The 23,246-nt window shown below is 50.8% G+C and overlaps 1 protein-coding gene across 6 annotated transcripts in view; it reads right to left on the bottom strand.

Moving 5' to 3' along the window:
- Katnip (katanin interacting protein) overlaps positions 1-23,246 on the bottom strand; it is a 173,824-nt gene that overhangs the window by 13,883 nt on the left and 136,695 nt on the right. For all 6 annotated transcript variants that reach the window (XM_075972153.1, XM_075972156.1, XM_075972150.1 and 3 more), the window contains 5 exons: positions 18,143-19,016; positions 10,352-11,056; positions 9,205-9,413; positions 6,781-6,859; positions 1,103-1,280 (listed from right to left, as the gene is read on the bottom strand). In XM_075972153.1, the coding sequence (XP_075828268.1) occupies positions 1,103-1,280; positions 6,781-6,859; positions 9,205-9,413; positions 10,352-11,056; positions 18,143-19,016 (2,045 nt within the window). The remainder of the gene's footprint in view (positions 1-1,102; positions 1,281-6,780; positions 6,860-9,204; positions 9,414-10,351; positions 11,057-18,142; positions 19,017-23,246) is intronic.

Genomic DNA, 23,246 nt, shown 5'->3' with positions numbered 1-23,246 from the left:
ACCGCTTTCTGACTTCAGCTTCCTCCTCTATGCACAGGGCTAACACTAATGATTCTTAGCCTGTGTCTGTGGCTTTCAGGGGTGGACACCTGCAGTCTACCGACAGCCCAGTGACTGGCACACAACGCTCCAAAATGGCACCTGCACTGCTGCTTATGTTGTCCTCACTGTGACAGTTGTGGGGTTGGGGAACCTAAAGCAGGACAGAGATCTAAACTCCCATCCCTTAAACTCTCCTTGACTCGGAATTATTCACATAGCTGTTATCCTGGCTGGTTTTGTGTGTCAACAGCTAGATCCCTCAGAGAGGAAGGAGCCTCAGTTGAGGAAATGCCCCCATGAGATAGTCGTAAGACATTTTCTCAGTTAGTGATTAATGGGGGAGGGCCCAGTCCATTGTTTGAGATGCGATTCCTGGGCTGGTGGTCCTGCGCTCTATAAGAAAGCAGGCTGAGCAGGCCAGGGGAAGCAAGCCAGTAAGCAGCACCCATCTATGGCCTCTTCATCAGCTCCTGCCTCCAGGCTCCTGTCCTGTTTGAGTTCCTGCCCTGACTTCCTTTGATGATGAACAGCAATTTGGAAGTATAAGCTGAAAAAACCCTTTCCTTCCCAACTTGCTTTTGGTCATGGTGTTTCTTTGCAGCAACAGAAACCCTAACTAAGACAGCTGTCCAGAGCAGGCGGCCAAGTGCCAGTCTCTGAGTGGCAGGTATCTGTGGATAAATACTATAAAAAGCCGCCCATTCACTCTGGGCATGCTTTCTGGAAAGTGGAGGAAGCAGAGAAGACATAGTGGCCCGCAGGGACTTTGTTTTCACTTTCCAGTTTACAGAGGGGAGAGGCCTAGGTCAGGCATGTGCAAAAGCAGAGTGGGTCACACCAGGGCCGAGGGACTGTGGCTGAGAGAGGCGCTAGTTGATGGCAGTGTGCTACCACAGCACGCAGCATCTGCAGATACACCAGTCTGACTTTGCAACCTGGCCATCCCTCTACTTCTTTTGGCTACACACCTTCCCGGGCAGTGTCTGCTGTGTGCCCAATGCCTGGGATACAGAGCTTGACCCTTGACCCTGACCGCCACAGTTCCGCTTCTGCTACTCACTTGTCTAGGGTCCGCGAGTCGTCTGTGTACTCTGGCAGGTCATTTAAGTCTCTAGGAGAGGCAGAGAGCTGGTGTGGGTAGATCGGCAGGGCCTGGCCATCCTTGCCCACTACTTCCAGGCCAGTGAGCCCTATGTAGTGCAGGTCCCCCCAGGAGGCTGTGAAGTTTAGTCGGAGGCCTGTGAGGGAAGGAAAGCAGCCAGTTACCACCGGAAGCTCTGAAGTCAGAAGGGAGCTGTCACTCAGCCTCTCCACTCTCCCCTCATAAACCTTCTCTCTCAGGGGTCCTCAGGCAGGAAACCCCACATATGGCTGGGCCAGCTCACATCATGCTTTGTACCGTTAGCCCCCTCACGCTGTTTCACGGTGAGGTGTTCCTCTCCTGGCTTCCAACTCCCCCAGGCCTCCTCATGCATCAGGGTCTCTTAGTTCTACCCAGATGGTCTATCAGCTGTTCATTTTCCTAAGCCTTTCTTCCATGGCAAGGCCTTCGCACACGCCGTCCTCTGGACTGTGCTTGTTTCAGGCGCCAGGCCAGTGCTGCACTTACGGCCTGTTGTGTCTCTGCACACTTCCTCTACCAAACTCTGGAGGTCACACTACTTAGTCAATGCCCATGTGACTCGCCAGGTAGCTGGCTCCTTAAGGGAACGACCCCACTTGTTTCTCTAGACTATTATGTCCCCAGGTGCTGGCACCGAGCCTGGCATATAGTAGAGAATCAGTGCCAAATAAATGCCTGAAGGAACTCAATGAGACAGTCACACCGGGAAGCCCTACAGCCAGAATTTGACATTTTATGCAAATGAACTCCTCCTATGGGCGCTCACTGCATTCAGGGTAGAGGAAGTGGCTGCTGACCCCATCCTCCTACCTCGGCTTTCTCCCTGCTTCACCTGAGACCATTTTAGGAGACCTCCTGTGGCCCTGTGACACACAAGACAGGTGACTCACTCCATTGCCCAGAAAGGTCCCCTTCTCTGGGTCTTTGGGTCACACCCTGCCACCCTGTCATATGCTTGGCTGGAGTTCCCCATTTCCCAGTAAAATAGGGCCAAGCTCAGAAGCTCTCTGACCCTGAAGGTAGTTGACCTGTATTAGTTCCTGCCTGAGTTCTGAAGTTCAACTCTTTGGATTCCTGAATGACAGCATGGTGGGAGGAGCTGACAGAAAGCCTGGGTCATGAGGTGCTCCACATTTCGTACAGGAGGATCTGTGAGCCCAGCGAATTTGTACAACACTCTGGGAGCCAGGCTACAACTTCTCACCTCCCTGACCTTGACATCTCGTCCTATGCCCTGTCATTTCCCAGCATCTTTTTTTGTGACTCCACCTTCAAATTTCCTCTCTGCCATGTCAAAGTCAGCTTGAACATCTCATCTAGGGGGCTGATGAGGACGGGGGTCCTAAGCAGCACTGACACACTGCTTGTCTTGCACGCATACCCTGCGGGGTGTGGAGCCAAACAAGCTGCCTGCCACTCCAGCCTGGGGCCCTGCCGCGTTCCGCACAGAGGTGCGGCAGCTTTGGCCAGCAGAGTGGGGTGTGTGCACAGGAGGTTGTCTCCTCTTTCTGCCATGCACTGCTGCCATGGCGGCTCGGTCACCTGTTGCTCTGGCCAGTAGCAAGCAGCACATTCAGGCAGGTGCTGGCCCATGTGCTGGCTGTCAGAGGCATGAGCAGGCAGAGGGAAAGCACCTAGGTGCTCAGACAAGGCGAACAGCCACAGCATTGTGAGGACCGGTGGCCACAGAGCACTGCATCCAGGCGCAAAGGCTGGCTGATGTATTCCTTCTACTGATCACGTTCAAATGTCATCTCTCAGCCATTTTCTGACAGTGCTCCCCACTCTGCCTGCCCTTGTTCCACTCACTTTCATCCTAAGCTCAAGAGGTATTCTGCATTAATGGGCTTGATTTCCCTGAGGCCAGGACCGACTGTTCTATCCCCAGAGCCTACAACAGCAGTGCCCAACAAACAGATGCTTAATCACATTTTGTTTCTGATTGACAGAAAGTAGGTAGGTGGTCAGTGGGTGTGTCCCCCCTAATTTACAGTGAATGGTGAACAAATACTCACTGTGGTTTCAGAACTAGAGATGTGAGGGAAATAGCAGCGAGTCTCAGTGTGAGTGGTGCTCATTCTGCAGGCCACAGACACCTGGCAAATGCCGAGTACACAGCTGGACGCACCGCTGCCTGCCCAATCTGAATAATGGGATGGGGTGGAGCATGCTAGAGTACAAGCAGGGTATTTAGGGAGGGGAGGGGGCATCTGGGCTGGGGCCTGATGCCAAGAAGAGGCATGTCATGCTACACTTCTAAAAGAAGAACATTCTAGACTGAGAGGAACAAGTAGATCCTATATCTGAAAGCAGCTGGCCAAGGGCGGAGAGCAGTAGGAGACTAGAAAGGGAGGCAGGGCTCAACCCCATGTGGAAATTGAGATGTCCATGACGTAGCAACGGGAAGTTACAACAGGTTACTTGTTCTGTTTGCTTTGTTGAAACAAACATTGTGGTCTAGGATGGCCTCGGATCCTCCAGGCTAGGCCTCCTGAGAACTGGAATTGCAGTGTGCAGCACCTTGGTGGCCTATATATGGCATCAGGGCAGTGGTGCAGACTGGACTGGGTCTTGGAAGGACTTCAGCGGGACCGGAAAGGGAGCCAGGCAAGGAAGACACTTGCTGCTGAGGGTGGCCTCATCAAGGGCATTCACAGGGCAGCAGGGGACAGGATCAAGGTCTGTTTAGTAGGCAATGGAGCCTAATAGTTTGAATATAGAAGGACAAGGAGGAATTGATCCATGTGACAGGATGGGGTGGGGAGTGTCTGGGATGGAGAAGGCCTGGAGGTGGAGGAGGGAGTAGATTGGGAAGGGAGGGACAGGAAGAGGCAGAAATGCCTCCTCTCCCTGGTAACAAGCCTTTCCCAAGCCTGCAGTCCTTTGTGTCTGGCAAGATGCACCTGATCCCATTGATCCCAGGCTCTAAATGCAACGGCTCTTCTTGTGAGCTGATATCCATGTTCCATATTCATTTTCCTCGGGTGCATCAATTAGAATTTATACAAATGGAAATTAATTTTGTTATTTCTCTCATGCTTTGGCCCTCTTGACTTCTTCCCTATTCACTGTGGCTGATATTTGCAAAACTTCCCAAATGAGAGTCATCTGCAAATTAGCAAGTCATATATCCCCTTTCAAAGCAGGAAAGAGGATTGGCTGTGTTGGCCCACTGCTGCCCCTCCTCCCTGCCCCAGGACTGCTTTATTCAAGTGTATTCCACTGGCACAGGTGGCTAAGCATGGAAGAGGGCTTCAGAGAAGAGGCAGGAATCCTGGGACTCCAGGCCCCAGAGGAGGGGACTGACACAGTGGGGAGCCCTCAATACTCTCCTAACAGGTACAAAGATCAAAGGTCACAGTGCTCTACCCCAGGGTCAACCTCAGCCACGGCAATGGCATTTCTGAGAAGGACTGGGCTGGTTCCATGCAAAGGATGTTGGTAAACAGTCTTTAGGGGTAAATTAGCCGGCAGCTAGGACAGTGGTGGCTTCTGCCTGGCAGCACCTTCACCTGCCTTCTTCCTCCAGGGAAATACTGGCTTAGTCAGGTTGTCTAGGCAGCTGACCACTCTTAACCAGGCTGCAGGGACAGCCAATAACCCAAGTTTGGCCAGACATGGTTTTCGTATCTCCTACCTTTCTACCTCCACCATGGTAAAGCACATAATTGATTTATGGACAGGCCTGAGACATACGCTAAACTCAGAGACTTAATTCTGGAGCTATATCTGCTGGGCAATAGAAGTGACCTTTTCTCTGGGGTTGCTAGTAATGGCTGGATGTGAGCACTAAGCTCCTACAAAACTCTGGTGCATGGCCCTCCCATGATCCCCTGGTGCTTGGCTCCCAAGGAGAAGAATAGGAAGCAAACCCTGGTACATGGCCCTCCCATGAGCCTTTAGTGCATGGCTGGCTCCCATGGAGAATAACAGGAAGCAAATGGGGTAGAAAAACAGAGACACAGCAAGTCTCCATGGTATGCATTTCTCTGCCTACATCCAGTTGCCTAAGAAACTAGTGACCCTAACTTCTAGGTGTATCAACTAATAGATTTGCTGAATTCAGTTTGAGTTCAATTTTCATTGCTGGTTTGCGCGTGCGTGCGTGCGTGTGTGTGCATGTGTGCGCGCATGTGGAAGACACCTTGGGTGTCACTGGGTCCTGGGACACACCAATTAAGAGAGTCCAGATTTCATTTGTTTCCATCCCGCCAACACTGGGATTACAGGTGTGCACTGCTATGCCTGACTTGATGTGGTGCTGGGAACTGAATTCACCGGGGCCTTCCAGCTTATATGCCAAATGAGCCATATCCTTGCCCTTTATGTATTTCTTTGTTTATTCATTTATCCAGGCAAGATCTCCCCTTAGAATACAGGCTGGCTTTGAACTCAGGTGTTCCTGCCCTGCCTCTCAAGTGCAAGAATTATAGCTCTTTAGTCTGTTAGTCTAAAGTAATTCAGTGACCTAGAATGGAAAGAGCTGTAATGATTCAAAATAAGTCACCTTTTTCTGTCTTAGAGACCATTTTTTCCTTTTGGGTGGGCAAGGGACAGGGGCAGGTTTTCACTGAAGACAACGGAAGGTATTTGGGGAAAGGTGCTGTAGAAGAGCCAGCAGGAAGAGGTGCAATGTGCACTAGGCACCACCCAGACCCTTGCCCCACTTCCTTCCGTGAGCTAATGGCTATCTTCAGAAAGCCATGTCCTTCCTAGATGCAACCTATGACACGAAGACATAGGGACATGAAGACTAAGCAGTCACTAACTCAGGACATCACCAGTAGCCACCGCAGCTTCTGGAAACATCTAGCTGCTGAGGCCACCTTTGCCGTCTGTCCAGACCTGCCTGCCCCTCAGTGTGGGGATGGAAGGCTCCAGAGCTACCGTAGAGACCCCATACGCAGATCACATGGACTGAGCAGGCAGGGAGCCCAAAGAGGCACTCAGACCCAGGACTAAGGTGGAAGGGAAGGGGTTGGGTAGGCTGGGCACACTGGGACCTGGAGGTGTAAGGCTGCTTCTGAAGAAGTCAGGTGGTCACAGCTCCTGTTTTGCAGAGATAAACTGAAAGCAGGTGAGACAGCAGCAGGAAGGGCAGGGAAGAACAGGAGGCAAGACAGCGGGAGCGAGCATGCAGAGAGCCTGTTAACAGGACCCTGGGGGAGGCGGGAGGTCCGAGGCTGCAGGCAGCCATGACCCTGGCTTGGAGCTTCCCTAGACAATGAGGCTGATGTGAGTGAACTGAGAGAGGAACTGTCAGGAAGGAAGGGGGAAAGGCCAGGAGGAGCCTGGATAAGATCTACTCTGGCTGCTGCAGCCTCATGTTTCAATCTGTGAAATTAGCCAACACTTCATAATCAGCCTAAAATCATGGATTACAGAGGACCTGGCCTTGGGCCTTGTGAAAACCCCTTCCCACCCCCATCCCCTACACATATACAGCCTGCTTTGCTTTGTGTAAGTGCTGAGCTGTGGCCAAGTTCCAAAACAGCTCCACCTATTGAGCCTGCAGCAGCCTGGGGCCACCAGGCTTACGTCCATACCCCCAGTGAGCACAGAGATGGCCTGGGTACAAAATGCCACAGTGACCCTCTGCTAGTGACAGTACTCACACAGCCCGAAGAAGATGCCTGGCTCCGGTGTGGTGACTTCAGAGACAGGGGAACTGGTTTGTAGCTCTAGCCCTTGTACCTACAGGATGGTTGGGGAGAAACATAGAGAAAAGATGTTTTAGTGGTACCCATAGAGTTCCTTTACCAGATTCATTGCCCACTCCATGTTCAGGAAATCCCTGGATTTGTTTTTGTATGTCTTGCCTTCCTGTGACAAGGTATGTGGGAATCTAGAGCCTGGGACTACATCACCACAGCTCTGACTGGAAGCTGGGGGATGATGCTACACCAGGGTCTTCAGACTTTCTCAGAGTCTCCTGCGGACTCCTATGTGTGTTGAGTGGAAGAGCAGGATGACAGAAGAAAAGGATAGAGGATGGGAGAGGGAGGGGAATGGGGAGAGGGAGGGACTTGGGAAAGGAGGGAAGCAAGGAATCAGGGAAGAAGGGGAAGAAAGGAGGAAAGATGGAAGAAGAGAAGGGAGGATGGGCAGTGAAGGAGAAACGGAGAGGTAAGATAAGGAAAAGGAAGAGATGGGGAAGAAGAGAGGTAGAAGGAAAGGAAGAAGAAATATGGAGGAAGGAAGGGAGACAGGAAGAGGGGAGGAAGAAAGAGAAGGGGAGAAGGGAGATAGAAGAGGTTGAAAGGAGGAAGGAAGGGAAGCAGGAAAAAAGATGGCCTCAGACCATAGCAAGTGGTCCCTCACTTTGGCAGTTCAGAATTGGCATCTCAGGGGTGAGCTGAGACTCCTGTATTGTTAGAGTTCCTAGTTGATCCCCAGGGGCAACCGGGATGGACAGTCGTGTGTCCTGATAGGTCACAGTGGGCTGCTACACCCTGCTTGAGGTCTCCATGTAAGATTGATTGCGTTTTATTTAACATTAATTCTCCTGGGCAAAGAAGCCTTCAGTGCTTCAGACAGGAATGGTGTAGGGCAAAGGAAGCGAGAAGTTTGTCCTTCCTAGAACCAAACGAACCCTCTGGCCTTGCAGGTCAGGTCTACCAACAGGTTCCCTGGTCCTTGACATTTGGAAAACACTGGGCAGAAAAAGGGCTTCAGGTCAACTCCATGGAGCCCATGGGTCGAGAACAGACTGTGCCATGCTTTGTGGCCCGGGGAAGGGTTGGAACATTTTAATTAATTGCCATGTTTAAATTGAGACAAAACCCAGATTTCTGGCTTCTCTTGGAGTACAAGCAGCAGTGGGTGATGAGCTGTCTGGGCAGAGCTGCGGTCCCTTCTCAGGCTCCCGCTCACGGCCCTCCTATCGCATGCCTGCCTGGCCCTGCTGCTGCCGCCACACTGCTTCCCTCACACGCTCCTGTGCTCACCTGGCTCCCGGGCCTTCTGGCGTCTCACCTTCTTCTCACTCCTCTTTCTCTTCGTTACAAGAAGACCCTCCCCTGAGTCCCTGGGGCTTCTCCATTTTCATCAGTGGACCCTGACAAGGGCTCACTGTTGCCCATTTTCTTTGGCATTGTGCACTCAGGTTCTGACTTTGACTCCTTCACCGTGTACCCTCAGTTAAGATACTCAGTCCATGCCCTCAGCAGGAATACAACAGTCCCTACTTGGGGGCCATCATGGGGTCAGGCTTGCAAAGCCTCTATCACTAGTGAGCTTGGGTTAGGTCATGTGCTCGGGCAGCCACGGTTATGCTTATTGCTTTATGTTTATAAGTAGCTCTAGGGGTAGAACCTAGGCCTAGCATGCCAGACAGTACTTCTTCAACAAACTACATCTGGACCTTCTTTGTGCTTTTTGAGACAGAGGTTCTCTAACCTAGCCAGGCCAGTCTGGAATCCATTTTATAACTGACTTGCCTTGAGCCTGCGGATGGCCAGTTTCCAGGCCTGTACTAACAGGCTCGGTTCTGGCCATTGTTTTAACTGCAAGGCTGCCTCCTGTAGGTGTTTGTTCTACTCACAATGGTGAGCGATCAGAAGCCACCCCAAGCACACCCATTTGCCGGCAGGGCTGCCAACCTCTATATTATACATGCATGCGCGCGCATACACACACACACACACACACACACACACACACACACACACACACACGACACTGAGCGCAACATCCAGCCTGTAATTCCTGGCTTTGATGAAAATTTGAATCCTTACTTCACTTTGGTTTAAAAAATAATAAATAATTAGAGAGTGAAATATGAAATGCTGAATAGAAAATGAAATAGAAAAATGGGGCCTGTCAAGGCAGCGGCCCCAGCAGGGTAAAGGACACCTGCTTTACTTCCCTCCCTGCTCTGAGTTAGGAGCAGCAATCCACTCAGGAGCTGTCCTAGCACTTGGGAAGCTGAGGCAGGAAGACAGTAAGTTCAAGGCCAGACTGTGCTGCATGGTGAGACCTTGTCCCAAACAACAAAAGGGATCCATCTAGGGTACCCCCCAGCCCCACTCCAGCCCTACCTGGTCCTGGGCACCCAAGCCAGCCTGTGTGAAAGGCCGCTCGTCTTGACCGTCGCTGTCGGCAGTGCTGGGCCTCTTCAGTGCCTCTTCTGGCTGGAAGCCACACAGGCTCTCAGCATCCATGTCAAATGTCTCATCCAAGCAGAATATGGCCTCCAGGATGTCCTCATCCGTGGTGAAAAGGATGGTGTCTCCAAAGTGCTCAGGGGCTGGGCACATCACCAAGAAGAGAGAAAGTTGAGCTGGCCTAAGCCCCAGTGATCTGCTCTCCAGAACATGTTCGGGTGTCCCCACACACTACGTGATCACAAGCAGCTGACAGTTCCTAGTGTGGGCCAACAGCTCAGTCCCTGCATTTCACCAAGCTGAACACCACAATGATCTACTGTTGGGACCTCATGGAATGAGAATCTTTGTCATCTGTCACCGAATAAGTCCCTGGCATGTGAGAGGCACTAGATGTCCAACCCAGATCCCAGAGCCTGTTTCTGCAGTGCTGGGCATGGACCCCAAGAACTTGTACATGCTACGCAAGAGATGTACAATAACCTATAGTCACAGAGTTCCCTTGCTTTAAATCTTGAGACAGTCTTGCTAAGAAACCCAGAGTGCCCTTGAACTCCATCTATAATCCACATGGGCTGGAGCCTATGGGAAGTGAGATTTCAAAGAGCGTGTATGGGGAAGGTGGGTAGTCTCAGGGTGATTCTGTCATCTGTGCATAACCCTAGTGCTGGGATTGCAGGTATACACTGCTTAGCCTGGCTTCCTGCAGGCCCTTTTATGAAGCACTTCCCCTACAAGGTATAGGAATTACGCTCCCAACCTTGGGAACTGGGTTCCATGGGAGCTGGGAAGCCCATGGCTTTCCTAAATACCCCACCCCTTTGCCTTAAGGCAAGAAAGATGCTACAGTTCATGACTCTGACTTGCCGAAAAGCCCCTCCTCAGGTTCAGGATCCTGGTTCCTAGACAGACACTTGGTGTTAGGAGGCCAGCTCTGGCCCACCCACACTGGAGGAGGTAAGAGGTCACCATGTCTATCAAGAGGACTTTATCTGTCCTGTGCTAGCTCCTGAGTTTCCCCTTCATGCCTCAGTGAGCAGCAAACAAGGACTTCTGGAACATCCCCACAGATATACTGTACCTCCCATCAGGGTTCCTGAGGCTTTGGCAATTTCTCCGTCAAAGATGCACTGGGTATCCAACAGCATAGTGATGTCCTTCACACCACGGAAGGAGTGTATTCGGGACTTATTGTAATTCCAAATCCTAATCAGGGCAACTTGGCAAGGGTGCGTGAACTCAATGGAGATGGAGTGGGTCATGCCTGGTGTGAAGGGGGCCAGCCAGACGTGCATGTCATCCTGGGTCCTGTTCACTCCATCTATGAGGTTGGAGACTACACGTGGATCTTTCCCGTAAGCTGGTAAAATATTGATGTCAGGGGGGTCTGCTGTAATGCTGGAAATCTGTACTGGCTCCCCCGTGGAGCTGAATATCTCTATGCCATTGAGGCCAACGTAGTGTCTGTCTCCCCAGGTGGACTTGATGTCAATGACCAAGCGCTGTCCATAAGGGAGGACTGGGATTTTAAATTCACTGTCATCATCTGTCTCTACGGAGGGTTCCGGCTCCTCCTTCCTGCAAGGGCCTGGGGGCTCCTCACACCGGCTGCTCCTCTGCTGCTTCAGGAACTCATCTAGGATGTCCCCCTGTGGCTCCAGGGCGGAGATGCGGCCCCGGTGGGCACGGTCGAAGGCAGTGAGGGAGTCCCAGGATGCGTGGAGCGCATGCTCTTTCTCACCGCACAACTGCAACCAAGACAGTGTCCCGGTGGCCTGAGTGTCCTCTGAAAGAGAGAACACAGGAGTGGGTAGCACCCCGTTAGTGTCACACCCTGAAAACTTCCTTCTGCAATGGCTCTCAGCTGCCCTGGCTGTCCCACGGCCAGAGAGGCCCTTGTGACAGCTGTGGGCCAAGGCTTCAAGAGTGGTAAGGGAGGAGCATGGCTTCCAGTCCCACATGACCTTCAGTGTTGGCCTTGGAATCTAGACTCTCATTTCAGAAAAGACAGCTATTTTTAATAGGCTTTGAACTTTCTAGGAGTACAGTTATTATACGAATCAGGAGAAGGGCTGAGTTAGAATCTTGAATGTTCTAATCTTAAAGGCTGGTATGTTGCAGACTTGTCCTCCACACTGAGGGGGTGGAGCCGTTAGGAGGCGGGGCCATGTACCTGAAGGGGACTCTGGATGGTGGTCTCTGTTCTTCCTTTCTTTGCTTTCCAGTTACGCGAGGTGAGCAGCTTCCATCACCACATGCTGCCACCAACGCATGCTGCCTCACTGCAGGCCCAAAGCAACACGGCCTAATACTTCAGGCCTGGAGGCTTTGAAACTGTGAGCCTTGATAAAGCCATTCTTTTTGAAGTTGTCTGTCTCAGGTACGATGACAGGAAGCTGACCCAGGAAGGCTACTTCAGTGTTGGTAACGCTACCAGAAGTCATCTCTCTTTGAAACTCACATAGCCAAGGAAACATCATCGTCCCAGGGTCTGAGCTGGTCACAGTGTGGGCTGCACTGCACTGAAGGCTGGCCTAGTCACGTGACTCTGACAGCACTACCAGGCATTATTTAACAGCAGGAAGGATGTTCAAGAATGGGGATGTTAAATCTGCAATCCCAGCACTTGTCTGTGGAGACTGGAGGACCGCAATTCAAGGCAGTCACCTTCACCAAGTGTATTAAAGGGTAAGGAATCTGCCTGCTCCTACACATGGAACAAAGCCCGAGTCCTGAGCATGAGGACACAACCCAGTCCTCTGAGGGAGGCTCTGACACCCTTCTTGGAATCTAGGAGCCCAGTGTAAAGACCTCAGTGGTCCATCCTGGCCCCCAAACACAGCCAATGATCATCACCACCATTCTGAGCGGACAGGGGCATGCAGCACCGCCATTCGATGTTGCTTTCATATTGGGCAGTGCCTGCTTTCTAGAGGGCTTGGGACCATCAATTATCTCCTCTCTAGAATCTTCCAACACTGCTTCCTGCGGCTCGCTCTGCCTGAAGAAACGCATAAATCGCTGCTGCCTAGAAAAGAGAACCTGCCAGATCCCATGGCTTCCTCCAATCATGCCCTGTCCTGCCTTTTCTGTGCAGACACGCCACTTCCTGTTGTAATAGTGGCCTCTCAACCCCACTCTAAACGCAGCCTCCCTTCTTTGGGAACAAGCCTCAGCTTTCTGGAGACCCTCGCACTTGTCGGCTCTCCACAGTGAAGCTAAGGGGGCTGTCATTCCCCTGCCTGAGCCAGACTGATGGGATACAGGGTGGAATTGTGAGGGCCCAATTTGACTGTGAGTAACCTGCCTAAAAATGACACCAACTTCAGAGCAGGGGCCAAAAGATACAGAGATACCCTGATGGCCTTATCTAAGCTCCTACACCCACCCATTCCTAAGAGTAGACCCCTGGTGGCTTTTTGCACTGTGGATGCCTGACACCTATGGTTCTCAGAACTTGCATTGATGTGACTTTCTACGAGAGACAATGACTTCTCAGTCTTTTGTGGTCTTCACTTCAAGCATGGCATCCCAGGCAAAGCTCCTGCATTTGGTAGTCCCTGTCCCAGTGGTTTAGGAGACATACCATTTCAGCTTTATATCTCCTGACCCAGAGAACTAGCTAGATGGCTCTTCTTTCTTTCTTTTCTTTCTTTCTTTCTTTCTTTCTTTCTTTCTTTCCTTCCTTCCTTCTTTCTTTCTCTCTCTCTTCCTTTCTTTCTTTTCCTTCCTTCCTTCCCTCCCTTTCCTTTCCTTTCTTCCTTTATTCCCGTTTTCTCTCTCTCTCTTCTTTCTGTCTTCCTTCCTTCCCTTCCCTTCCTTTCCTTCCTTCCTTTCTCCCATTCTCTCTTTTTCTGAGATGGGGGGAAGGGTCTCACTACATAGCTCAGGTTGGCCTCAAACTTGTGATCTTCCTGCTCCAGTCTCCAGGATTTTGGGAGCACAGCTATACCCACCATACCGAGCCTACCCACAGCTTCTTATACACTAGTGCCACCCTCTTTTTGCAAGTCTAGGAGTACCTGAGACTCACTTGATGCTTGGTTCTAACCCAGTTATCACTCTCAGTCCCCATGGGCCTCCCAGCTCCCACATGGGCACTGCCCAACCTTAGATTCACTTCTGCAAGGGACCCTCAATTCTAGCAACAAGACCACTGGGCTCCTTGCTGGTGGCAGATAGGAAAAAAGTGGACAGGACAGGCACAGGAGAACCCACAGGTGATAGCCTCCAGGCTGATCTGAGGGGACTAAAGACAATAATAAGCTGGTGTCAACAGGCTTCTCTGTCCCAGCAAACACTTCCACATGCTGTCTGTATATGGTCCAATCACTTGAACACTCTAAGCCACGAGCCTACAGCAGAGTTTGTCACATGCCATTCTCATTGCCAATTATTTCTTATACCAAGAATAAGAACAATCTTGCTACTGTCCACAAGGCTCTGATGTGGCTTCTCAGTTCTACAACCTCCATCTCCCTCAGCACCACTCCGCTCTGCTCTGCCCCACCAGATGTCTGTTCAAGGACATATCAGGAGTCTTCTTCAGTGGGGCCTTCTATGGCCTCTGCTGGGAGAGCTCTTCCTCCAATTGATTACTTCCTTCTAATGGCCCCGGCCACTTCATCCTTGTTCCCTGCTGTACCGCACTGCCATACACAGATAGCACGAAGTGCAAGAAATACCTAGGAAGTATTTGCTGGGACAGGAAGGCCTGTCAACATCAGCTTCTTGCTTCCAGTCCCCCGGATCAGCCTGGAGGTTGTCACCTGTGGGTTCTCCCACTCATGCCCGGTCCCCTTCTTCCTTTCTGCCTCCAATAAAGAGCCCACAAGTCCCCACATTATCTCCTCTCGGGGGCCGGTGTGACAAGTGGCAGAAGGAGCTCTAGCACAGGCTGTCATCACACGGGTCCCTGTGATCTGAATTCCTCTGACTGAAAGCAACGGCAGGGTTGGCCTGCAAGCATGCCAGGAGACACTAAGCACCACACATCAGGAACTTGGCCGGCGTGCCTGTCAGGGAGCAGGGACTTGGCATTTCTTCTGAGTCTGCCTTCCAGACTCTTCTCTGAGTCACATACTTGGTTCTAAAAGGAGAGGTGTAGACTTTCTCCTGGCCCTCTTGAGTGTGAAGGCAGCTGGACATCCGTGTGTCTCCCTGTGTCTCTGTTTGCTGGGAACATACTCTGTCTACTGCTTGGGACTAAGCTAAGGCTTGGTCTGTCGCGGCTGACAATCCTATCCTAAATCTGCTAGATGAGAAGTTTCTTTTTCCTTTTTTGTGGTATCCGATGAAACCCAGGGCCTTGCACACTGTCTCATTAAGCCATGTCCCAGCCCCAATCCTAAACCCAAATGGGCAGCAGAAAGCAGTAGTGTCTGTCTGCAATCTGGAAGGACCCTGATGATGACATGACAGGATCCGAGGCGCCAAAGCCTCCTCCTGTGTGGCGTCAGCTACACAGCTCAGTGTTTAGAAGCTGCCCTCACATCTGCATCAGTGGTTACTAACACGAGAAACAAGAATGGACAAGGGCAAATACAAGCACTGCCTTTCTTCCAGTGAACCTGCTTCAGCTGTTGCTGATTGGACAAGGGCTGGACACCTGACCTAAACCCACCAATCAGGCCCCCAGAGACTCTGGAACTGGCTGCAGGGCCCAGAGCCAGCACTCAGTCACTCAGGCCGGAGAGGCCTTTGGCTGCCTGTGAACAAACTAGTGAAGAAAATGAGGCTTGGTGGACTTGCGAGGAGAACCAAGGGGTCAGAGAGAAGATGCCAGTAGCCTTTAGCATCAGAGTACCCCGACTTCTCCGCCTGCTCCTCTTCACTGCTCACAGTGAAGGCTGATGGGACCTCATCTACCTGTGACCAAGGAACCTCACTTCCAGAATGTAGATGACATAATAGTAAAATCTGATTCCCTACTGAGCCACGCTGAGGACAGTGGTGGACTCACCATGGTGAGGGTGGAGCTCTCAAGCCACTGTGAGCTTACTCACTCCACTAGCATCTTGGTGGATTCAGCCAGTACACTTCCTGGAGGCCCAGGCATACAGGCTTTGGCACTGGGTGATGGGTAATAACACAATTTCTAAACAACTTTCCTCATTAGCAAAACCAGCTAACAAGTATTAAATCTCAAGGGTCCGATTCTTAATGTGTCGCTGAGCCAAGCAGGGAAATGCCTGGCAAGAAGCTAAAGTGAGACCGAGGCCTCTGAACTTGGACAGTTGGACTGTTGCCTGTCACCAAGAACTCCCTGCAGCTCCGTCTGTTTAGAGCCTGGCTGACCATTCAGTGAGCACTGGCAGCTATGCTAATCAGCCCCAGGAGTACTGGCTCCAAGCAAGGACGGTATGGCTGATCTACGGTCAAATGCTATACTAGCCCTACTGGCTGTGAGAAAGGAAAACCCAGGAAAGTTACTTAAACTTCACTTTTTAAGTGAGTTTTAAGTAAGATGGGGCTGTCAAGAGGGTTCAGAATCATTAAGTTTGGACCAGACCTTGGCAAAGACCAAGCATGCATGGATCCAGGCCCTGCAGCTGCTAGTCACCACTGCCCCGCCCCATAGCATGTCACCTGAGCCAGGCTTTCACACTCAGAAGGCTTCGCTTTCTGTCTATATTGTGTCCTTTAGTGTGTGTATAATTGTGTGTGCATGTGGGTGCATGTAATATACATAGATTTGCATGCTTGAGGAGGCTGGAGGACAACCCTTGGTGACCATCTTCAGGGAATGTCCACCTCCATTGAGACAAGGTCTCTCACTAGCCTGCATATTTATTTGGCTAGACTGGCTGGCTAACAAGGGATCCTACGGCCTCTACCTCCCCAGAGCTGGGATTAGGTGAGTCTAAGGATCCAATTCAGATCCTCGAGTATGTTACCTACTAGCCCCCACACACTCCTGACCATTTTAATGTGTTTCTTGAGGCAGGGTCCTTCTGTGTAGCAGAGGCTAGTCTAGAGCTGGTAATACTCCTTCCTTAGTGCCCTGAGTGTAGTGGTTCCAGGCTTGGTTCCACCACACCCCTTTGAAGTTTTCCTAATCTCTTTGCTCATTCTCAGAGTCTAGAGAGAGGTGGGCAGCAGCAAAGACGCAGAGGGCAGCGGTGGTTGGGTGGGTTAGCCTGAGAGATGTGCTCTGCATCTCATGTGCCACATGAGGGACCAAGCAGACACTCGCTGATACAGCGAATAGAGATGATTCACTAAGGGAGCGCAGAGGTTCCTGTGGCCACAGCAACAAGAGGCAGAATCAGAGTACGGTGACGCAGGCTAGGGAAGGGGTAGCAGGAACAGCGACCATCTGCTGGTGCATACCTCTCTGCCAGGGACCTGCCAGACACAGCCCACAAATCTCAAGTGACATCTAGAATCTCTGTGGCACAGTTCGTATCCGTTACAGCGAGGAAAGGGACACTTTGTAGAGACTGTGGGAAGAGGGTGAGAGGAGTCAAGACTGAGGCTCAGCAGTCTGTGGGGTAGTAGGCGACACAAGCTGATGTCTCACTCAGGACTTGTCCAACACTCCCCAGGTGCCAGCTTTGTTGCATCACTGAAGGCCCTGTCTTGTTTGTCCCTCACATCTCGAACAAAGGTGTGTCATATCCTACCTTACAGATGGTGAACAGAGAGCCAGAAAATAGCCAGATTTATTCAGATGGCTTCACTATAAGGCACTCCACATCACAGGGGCAAGTCCAAGTCACTCTGGTGCCCTCTTATACAGATGGACACAGAATCTCCTCCTTACTCAGGATGGACATGCGGACAACACCATAAGCCCACTTATACATTCAGGATGTCCTTACAGATAACCCACTGCAAAAACTATGATGGTCTCAACCTAACTCTGCCAACAGATGAAGCTTCTGTTTTGTTTTCAATACTGGGTTGAGTTCAGGCCTTGCATCACTGAGCTATATTTTGAGTCCTTCTACCTCTTCGGAGTTTTGTTGTTGTTGTTGTTGTACTTTTTGGTTTGGTTTTGGTTTGGTTTTTGGTTTTTTGAGACAGGACTTCCTCTGTGTACAGCCATAGCTGCCCTGGAACTAGCTCTGTAGACCAGGCTGACCTCAAACTTACAGAGATCCGCCTGCCTCTGCCTCCCAAGTACTGGGATTAAAGGTGTGCACCACTACTGCCTGGCTACCTCTTTGTTTTGAGACAAGGTATTACTGAGTTGACCAGGCTGGCCTTGAACTTACTCTATAGCCTAGGCAGGTCTTGAACTTATAATTCTTCTGCCTTATCCTCTGGAGTAGCTGGGATTACAGGTTCGAGCCATGAAACCTGATAATTTCTTTCTGACACACACTGTTATCAGTTGCTAACACTGTAAAACAAGACTTCTCCATATTCCAGTTTGTACCAACAAAAGAAAGAGACTGGCACAGTAGTCATGCACTCCCGAAGGCCAGCAACAAGACTGTGGAGTGATGGCTGCCTCCTTCCAATGGCCTTGGACCCTCTTAGCCACCGCCCTACACCATCTGGAGGTTCTTTCTATACTCGGGCTAGTGCCAGCTGTGTTCAGCATCATCCTGGGGTTGTCTTCTAACAGAGTCAGGGAAGTTACTAGGGACTAATGTCTTTATCAAAGATGAAGAACGAAGTCCATTTGAAAAAACCATGTACGGCAAGAAAAATGGGCCAAGGGACAGGTTCTGGCGCCAGTGACAATCACAACTAGGAGTTTAACATGCAGAGTGCCCAGTTATCCCTCATTTGTCCCACTCCTCCAGCTGGGACAGTAGATTTGTGACTCCTACTTGAGAAAAGCCCCCTTGTTTTATAGATAACGAAACCAGGGCCAGGGAGACAAATGGCTCCATGTCAACTGAGGCTTCTCGAAGCTTACCTTTGCTGGCTGGCTGGTCATCACCATGGCTACCACTGGCATCCTTCTTCAGGGCCCTCCTCCCACTAGCAGGGCGATCCCTGTTGGGAGGCTGGCTAAAGATGTCTAAGTCGTCACCACAGGCTTTAGATGATGCCCTCTGGGGTCTCTCTTCAGTGATGACATTCCAGCTGCTAGTCCTCCCTTGCTCACGGCGAGGGCCTTTTTCCCTGGCCTCCAGCTCTCCAGAAGCATCACCAATGACATCATCCAACAGAAGCCTGTTCTTCTGTTCCAGATCCTTTTCAGGACTGAGCCACAGGGGTTTGGGCTTCCTGCCTGCCTGTTTCTTGCCCATCCCTGCCAGAGAAGGCTGTAACCAGTGTGGGGTTTTCCCAGAGGGTTCAGGGATTCTTTTGCCTTTGAGGTTTTCCAGCTGTTGGATCAAAGAGGGCTCCTCTTCCAGAGGAGGACATTTCCCAGGAGAGGAAGAAGAAGGGATACTGGGCCCATCTCCCATTGAGGCAGAGGCTGCCAACAATCTTACATCTTCCTGTGACTTGGACAAACTGTCCTTCGGGCAATGAGTAGAATTCACCCTTTCACTAAGGAAATCTCCCTGTGAGGAAACCGTCATCTCCACCAAAGCTTCAGCTGGCTGTGAGCAGCTGTGCCCGAGCTGCTCGTCCCCATTCATGCTGGCCATAAGGGCACTTTTGCTTCCTTCCCAGTCAGCACGCAGGGCCTTCTCTGGGCTCTCAATCTTCTCACTCTGGAGGTCAACAGGGATGGTACAATCAAAAGGGGCCTTGCCTCCGCCTTTGTCTAGCACACCATCAAAGATGAGGCTTTTGTTGACATAGAGTTTCACATTCTTGGCACCAATATCGAGATCCTGAATGCAAAAAATGGAACAAAGGAAAGCGTGTGTCAAATTGTGGAAGTGAAGATGCCCCCAAACAGAAAGGTAAAGTGCCAGAAATGTGAGCACGCTACAGCTGAGCCAGCAGCTGTGAAACGGACTCCCCTTTTCTCTCTCTAGGAATCAAAGAACTTTCTCAAGGCGGCAGCCTCGGTGCTGTCTCGGCTTTCATCGCCTCCTGTCAGGACACTGGTAATGGCCCACTAATTGGTCTCGCTGCTTCAACCTGATTCACATTGCCACAGGAGTTCATCTCCTCCAGGAGCAGAGATGCCCCATCACTCCCTTGTGACACTCTTCACGGCTTTCACAGCCTGTAGCAGCGTTCTTCAAGGACTGACTCCAGCTGGGTGCAGTGGTATATGCCTGCTATCCAAGCACTCTCGAGGTCCAGGGCATAGTGAGTTTGAGGCTAGCATGCACTACAAAGTGAGACTCTGTCTCAAAAACAAACAAAAAAAGCAAAAACAAAACACAAAATGAAAAAACCCACACACACTCACACAAAAAAGTCAATATGTATATGTGAAGTAGATGGAAATGAAGGGTGGCTCCTGCAGCAAGGGGACCTGCTGCTCAAGTCACTGCTGCCTCCTGGGACTCCTTGAGGATCTTGAAGGCAGAGCCTGAGACAAGGACTTGAGACAGGAAGTGGGGGAAATAAGACGGGGTAGGAAGAAGACCCAAGAGTGTCAGAGCTCTTCATTACAGGGGCAGTTGAGGGTCCATCCTGTTGGGACTCTACAATGAATCCAAGGCACAAACCTTGGAAGTGTCCCCCAAAGATAGAATCTAATCCATTTGTGCACTGCTTGCTAAAGGTGGCCCTGGGTAACAGGGTCCTCAGACATCACAAGCTGGGCATGTTTCCATAGCACATAGCCCAGCAAAGCAACTTAGGTGCAGCAGGGCCAGCACTCCAGGGACCCGCCCACTTCAGCGGCAGTTGCAGTCAGGGAGAGACCCAGGGGATGTGGGGCAGGTGTACCACGGCCACAGCCTCGATAATGGCAGTTTCTAGGGAATCTTTGCCCTACTACCAAATTTTCTGGATGTTTCAATTGCACAAGGATGTGGAGAATGAAGGCCAGCATGACATATAGTGACCTTCAAAGAAAAGTCCCTGTCCCCTCATAACCTAAACATATGCCTGCATCTGATGCTTATCTATTCATGTTAAAATAACACCACCCCTCCTTCAGCTACTGGTTACTTCCCCCTCTCCGTGGTACAGCTCTGCCCAGGCTTTACTGCGGAATATAATGCATACATCAAACAGTAAACACCTCTTTTCAGCTGCTCGGTGAGTCTTAACACGTACATCTCCCTGGAACAATCTTCACGCTTAGGCTCAGACGCCCATCACCCCAAGTTTCTTTTCACACTTTGAAATTCCTCTCCCTTCCCCAGACAATCACCCACCTGCTCACCATCACTACAGATTTTTACATGTGTGTGTGTGTGTGTGTGTGTGTGTGTGTGTGTGTGTGTGTACACCTGTTGTTAGAGGACAACTTAGGGGAGACAGTTCTCTCCTTCCACTATGTGTATCAGGTCATCAGTCTTGACAGCAAGTGTTTATATCCATGAGCCATCTCAACAGGCCCCTTTTATAAACTGACACTCACATTTTCTAGAATTTTGACATGTAGCTTTTTCAATGGCACCCCTTTCTATCTGGCTTCTTTCATTTAGCGTAATTACTCTGAGATGCGTCGGGATGGAGAGAGGCTATGGTTTTCTTCCTTTTGATTGCTGCGTATTGTAGTCTACAGAGGTGCCCCACAAGTTGCTGTCATCCCTACAGTGAATCAGTTACTGCCACTCCCCATCAGGTTCCTATCGCAACTCAATACAGAATCTGCTGTGCCAAGGTGCCCACAGCCAGAGCAATGGCTTACCCCTGCTGTCTGGGTGATCACAGCAGAGCCCTTCTCTCAGCTATGAGAGTTATTTACAGGACTGGCTCATGGCCAAAGTCATGGGATCTCTTGCTCCCCTGTCGTGGCTGGCTCAGCAGCATGAATAGGCAGCTATTCCTCCTCCTTCATAATCTCCTTGGCTGGGCTTCCAGTGATGATATGCCCGTGTTATTTGGCATCTTCCTAGCTGGCTACTCCCCTGCCCAGCCTCCTTGGCTTGTCTCTGCTCCTGCAATCCCCACCAGCTCAGCTGGGCCTCAGTGACTTGGCTGCCCTAGGTTCAAGGCTATCTTTCTGAGTATCTTGTACTCACCACAGCCCGAGGCTCTGAGTGCCTCTCTGATTTGAGGATGTCCATGCTCTACTCTGTAATCCTGACCTCTCCATTGGCCCTTAAGGGATGGATGCCCCTTCCGCTTCTCTCCTCTTGGGAATCTCAACCTTTATGTGCCTCAGATCCATTAAATACTTTTTAAAAACAAAACCAATAACAAATAAGGAAAACACATACTATATAGCCCAGGTTAGCCTTGAATGTGGATTCTTTTGGCCCCTGGCTCCTAGGTGCTGTAGTTACAGTTCCCAACAGAGCTCTACATCACTTTCCCTCAGCCAAATCTCTCCCCTACTCAGTCAGCTTCCCAAACCCTAGGCAGCCCCTCTGATGACCTTGTCCCTGTCCCCACCACATCCAACCTGTCAGGAGTGCCTTGTTTCTCTCCTCTCCAACCCGACTTCATCTTTCACAGACACTGCTGCCCCAGTGCAGGCCACTGCCATCTCTCCAGAGACATCAGAATCAGCTAATTGGTCTCTCTGCTCCTACTCTGCACTGTCACCTGGCACACACACTTCATTTCCCACATAGCAGCCAGACTCACTTAAAAACAACTTCAGTCAGAGCTCAGCAGCCTCCTGTGTAACCATCCAGCAACTCCAAGCTGTCAATCCCAGCTACTCTTAACAGTCCCAGATCCTGGCTTGCTGGCCTCATATACTGCTCCTTGATGCAATGGCCCACATCCTTCTTGCCTCCAGAGACTCCCCAACACCAGGCTCTGAAGAACACCCCACCCATTCCCCTCTATACCCTGATGCTCTGGAGTTCTTCCATCTCAGAAATGGTTTCTCTCATCAGCATTTCTGGAGGGTTAGGGACAGATGTTTGTTATGTTTGTTTGGAGAGAGGGTCTCCCTATGTAGCCTTGGCTACTATTGATCTGCTCGCTATGGAGACCAGGCCAGCATCAAGCTTATAGAAATCTGTCTGCCTCTGCCTCCCCAGTAAGGGATTAAAGATATGCTCCACCATAGCTGACTAAGGGGGCTTATTATTTTAGACAGGGTCCCAGACTCGAGATCTAGCATTACAAGCACTGAGATTGCAGGCCTGTACCTCCATGCCTGCTTGGCTGCTAGTTTGTCTCTCCTAACCAAAGTGAATCTCTAAGTCAGCAGGGATCCTCCACAATTGTCCGAGAATACAGCACATAGTAGGATCACAGCCATCATGAGGGAACTGACACGCAACTAGCCTAGACAGTCTTCTAAGACCAAAGAGCAAGAAAGGTGGTTTGTGGCTTTTCTTCCCAGGCCACTCCTGCCCAGCTTTGACTTCTGATCTATGGTTAGCAGTATGGGCTCTGAGGACCCAGAGCTATCAACCTACCCTCATTCTCCATGCCTTAGCCTCCCTGCAAACTAACTCTGCATGCTCTAACTAAATTCCCAGATCACTGTGGACAGGTTTCAGAGCAATGCAGAGTGCCATCACACCCGTATCCCACCGCAGGAACTCGGCGTCAATCATCCAATTGTGAGATGGCAGGCTACTATTTGCTGGCTGTCAGAGAGTCGATGTTCAAAGTGTGCTTTTACATGTTTATATGGATGTGTGCTCTGTTTAGTGGAGGCACAGAGCAAGCGTGTGCTGTGAATTAATCAGAACACAGCTTGTGGAGGGAATGGCATGGGCAGCCTTCAATGAGCTGTTCTGGAGATTACCACCATGGAAACATCCAGCAGACAGAAACACTCATTTAAAGAGATGGTAGGGTGTAGATGGGGACCCTTCCAGACAGTGGTGAATGAGTAACCTAGCTTTTCTAATGGGATGTCTGGCCACCGAAACATGTCTTACATGGACAGTCGAGAGCCCCACCTAACTATTGATGTCTACTGCTCAAGAATTATAACTGTGGCAAAAGAAGGCAGGTAAGGGACATAAGCCAGGTAAAGAAAGAGGGGGCGTGGTGATCATGAGCTAGTCATGGCCATGGGG

Source organism: Microtus pennsylvanicus, chromosome 5, assembly GCF_037038515.1.
Source record: "Microtus pennsylvanicus isolate mMicPen1 chromosome 5, mMicPen1.hap1, whole genome shotgun sequence".
Lineage (NCBI taxonomy): Eukaryota > Metazoa > Chordata > Mammalia > Rodentia > Cricetidae > Microtus > Microtus pennsylvanicus.
This window is presented reverse-complemented; position numbering and strand designations above follow the sequence as displayed.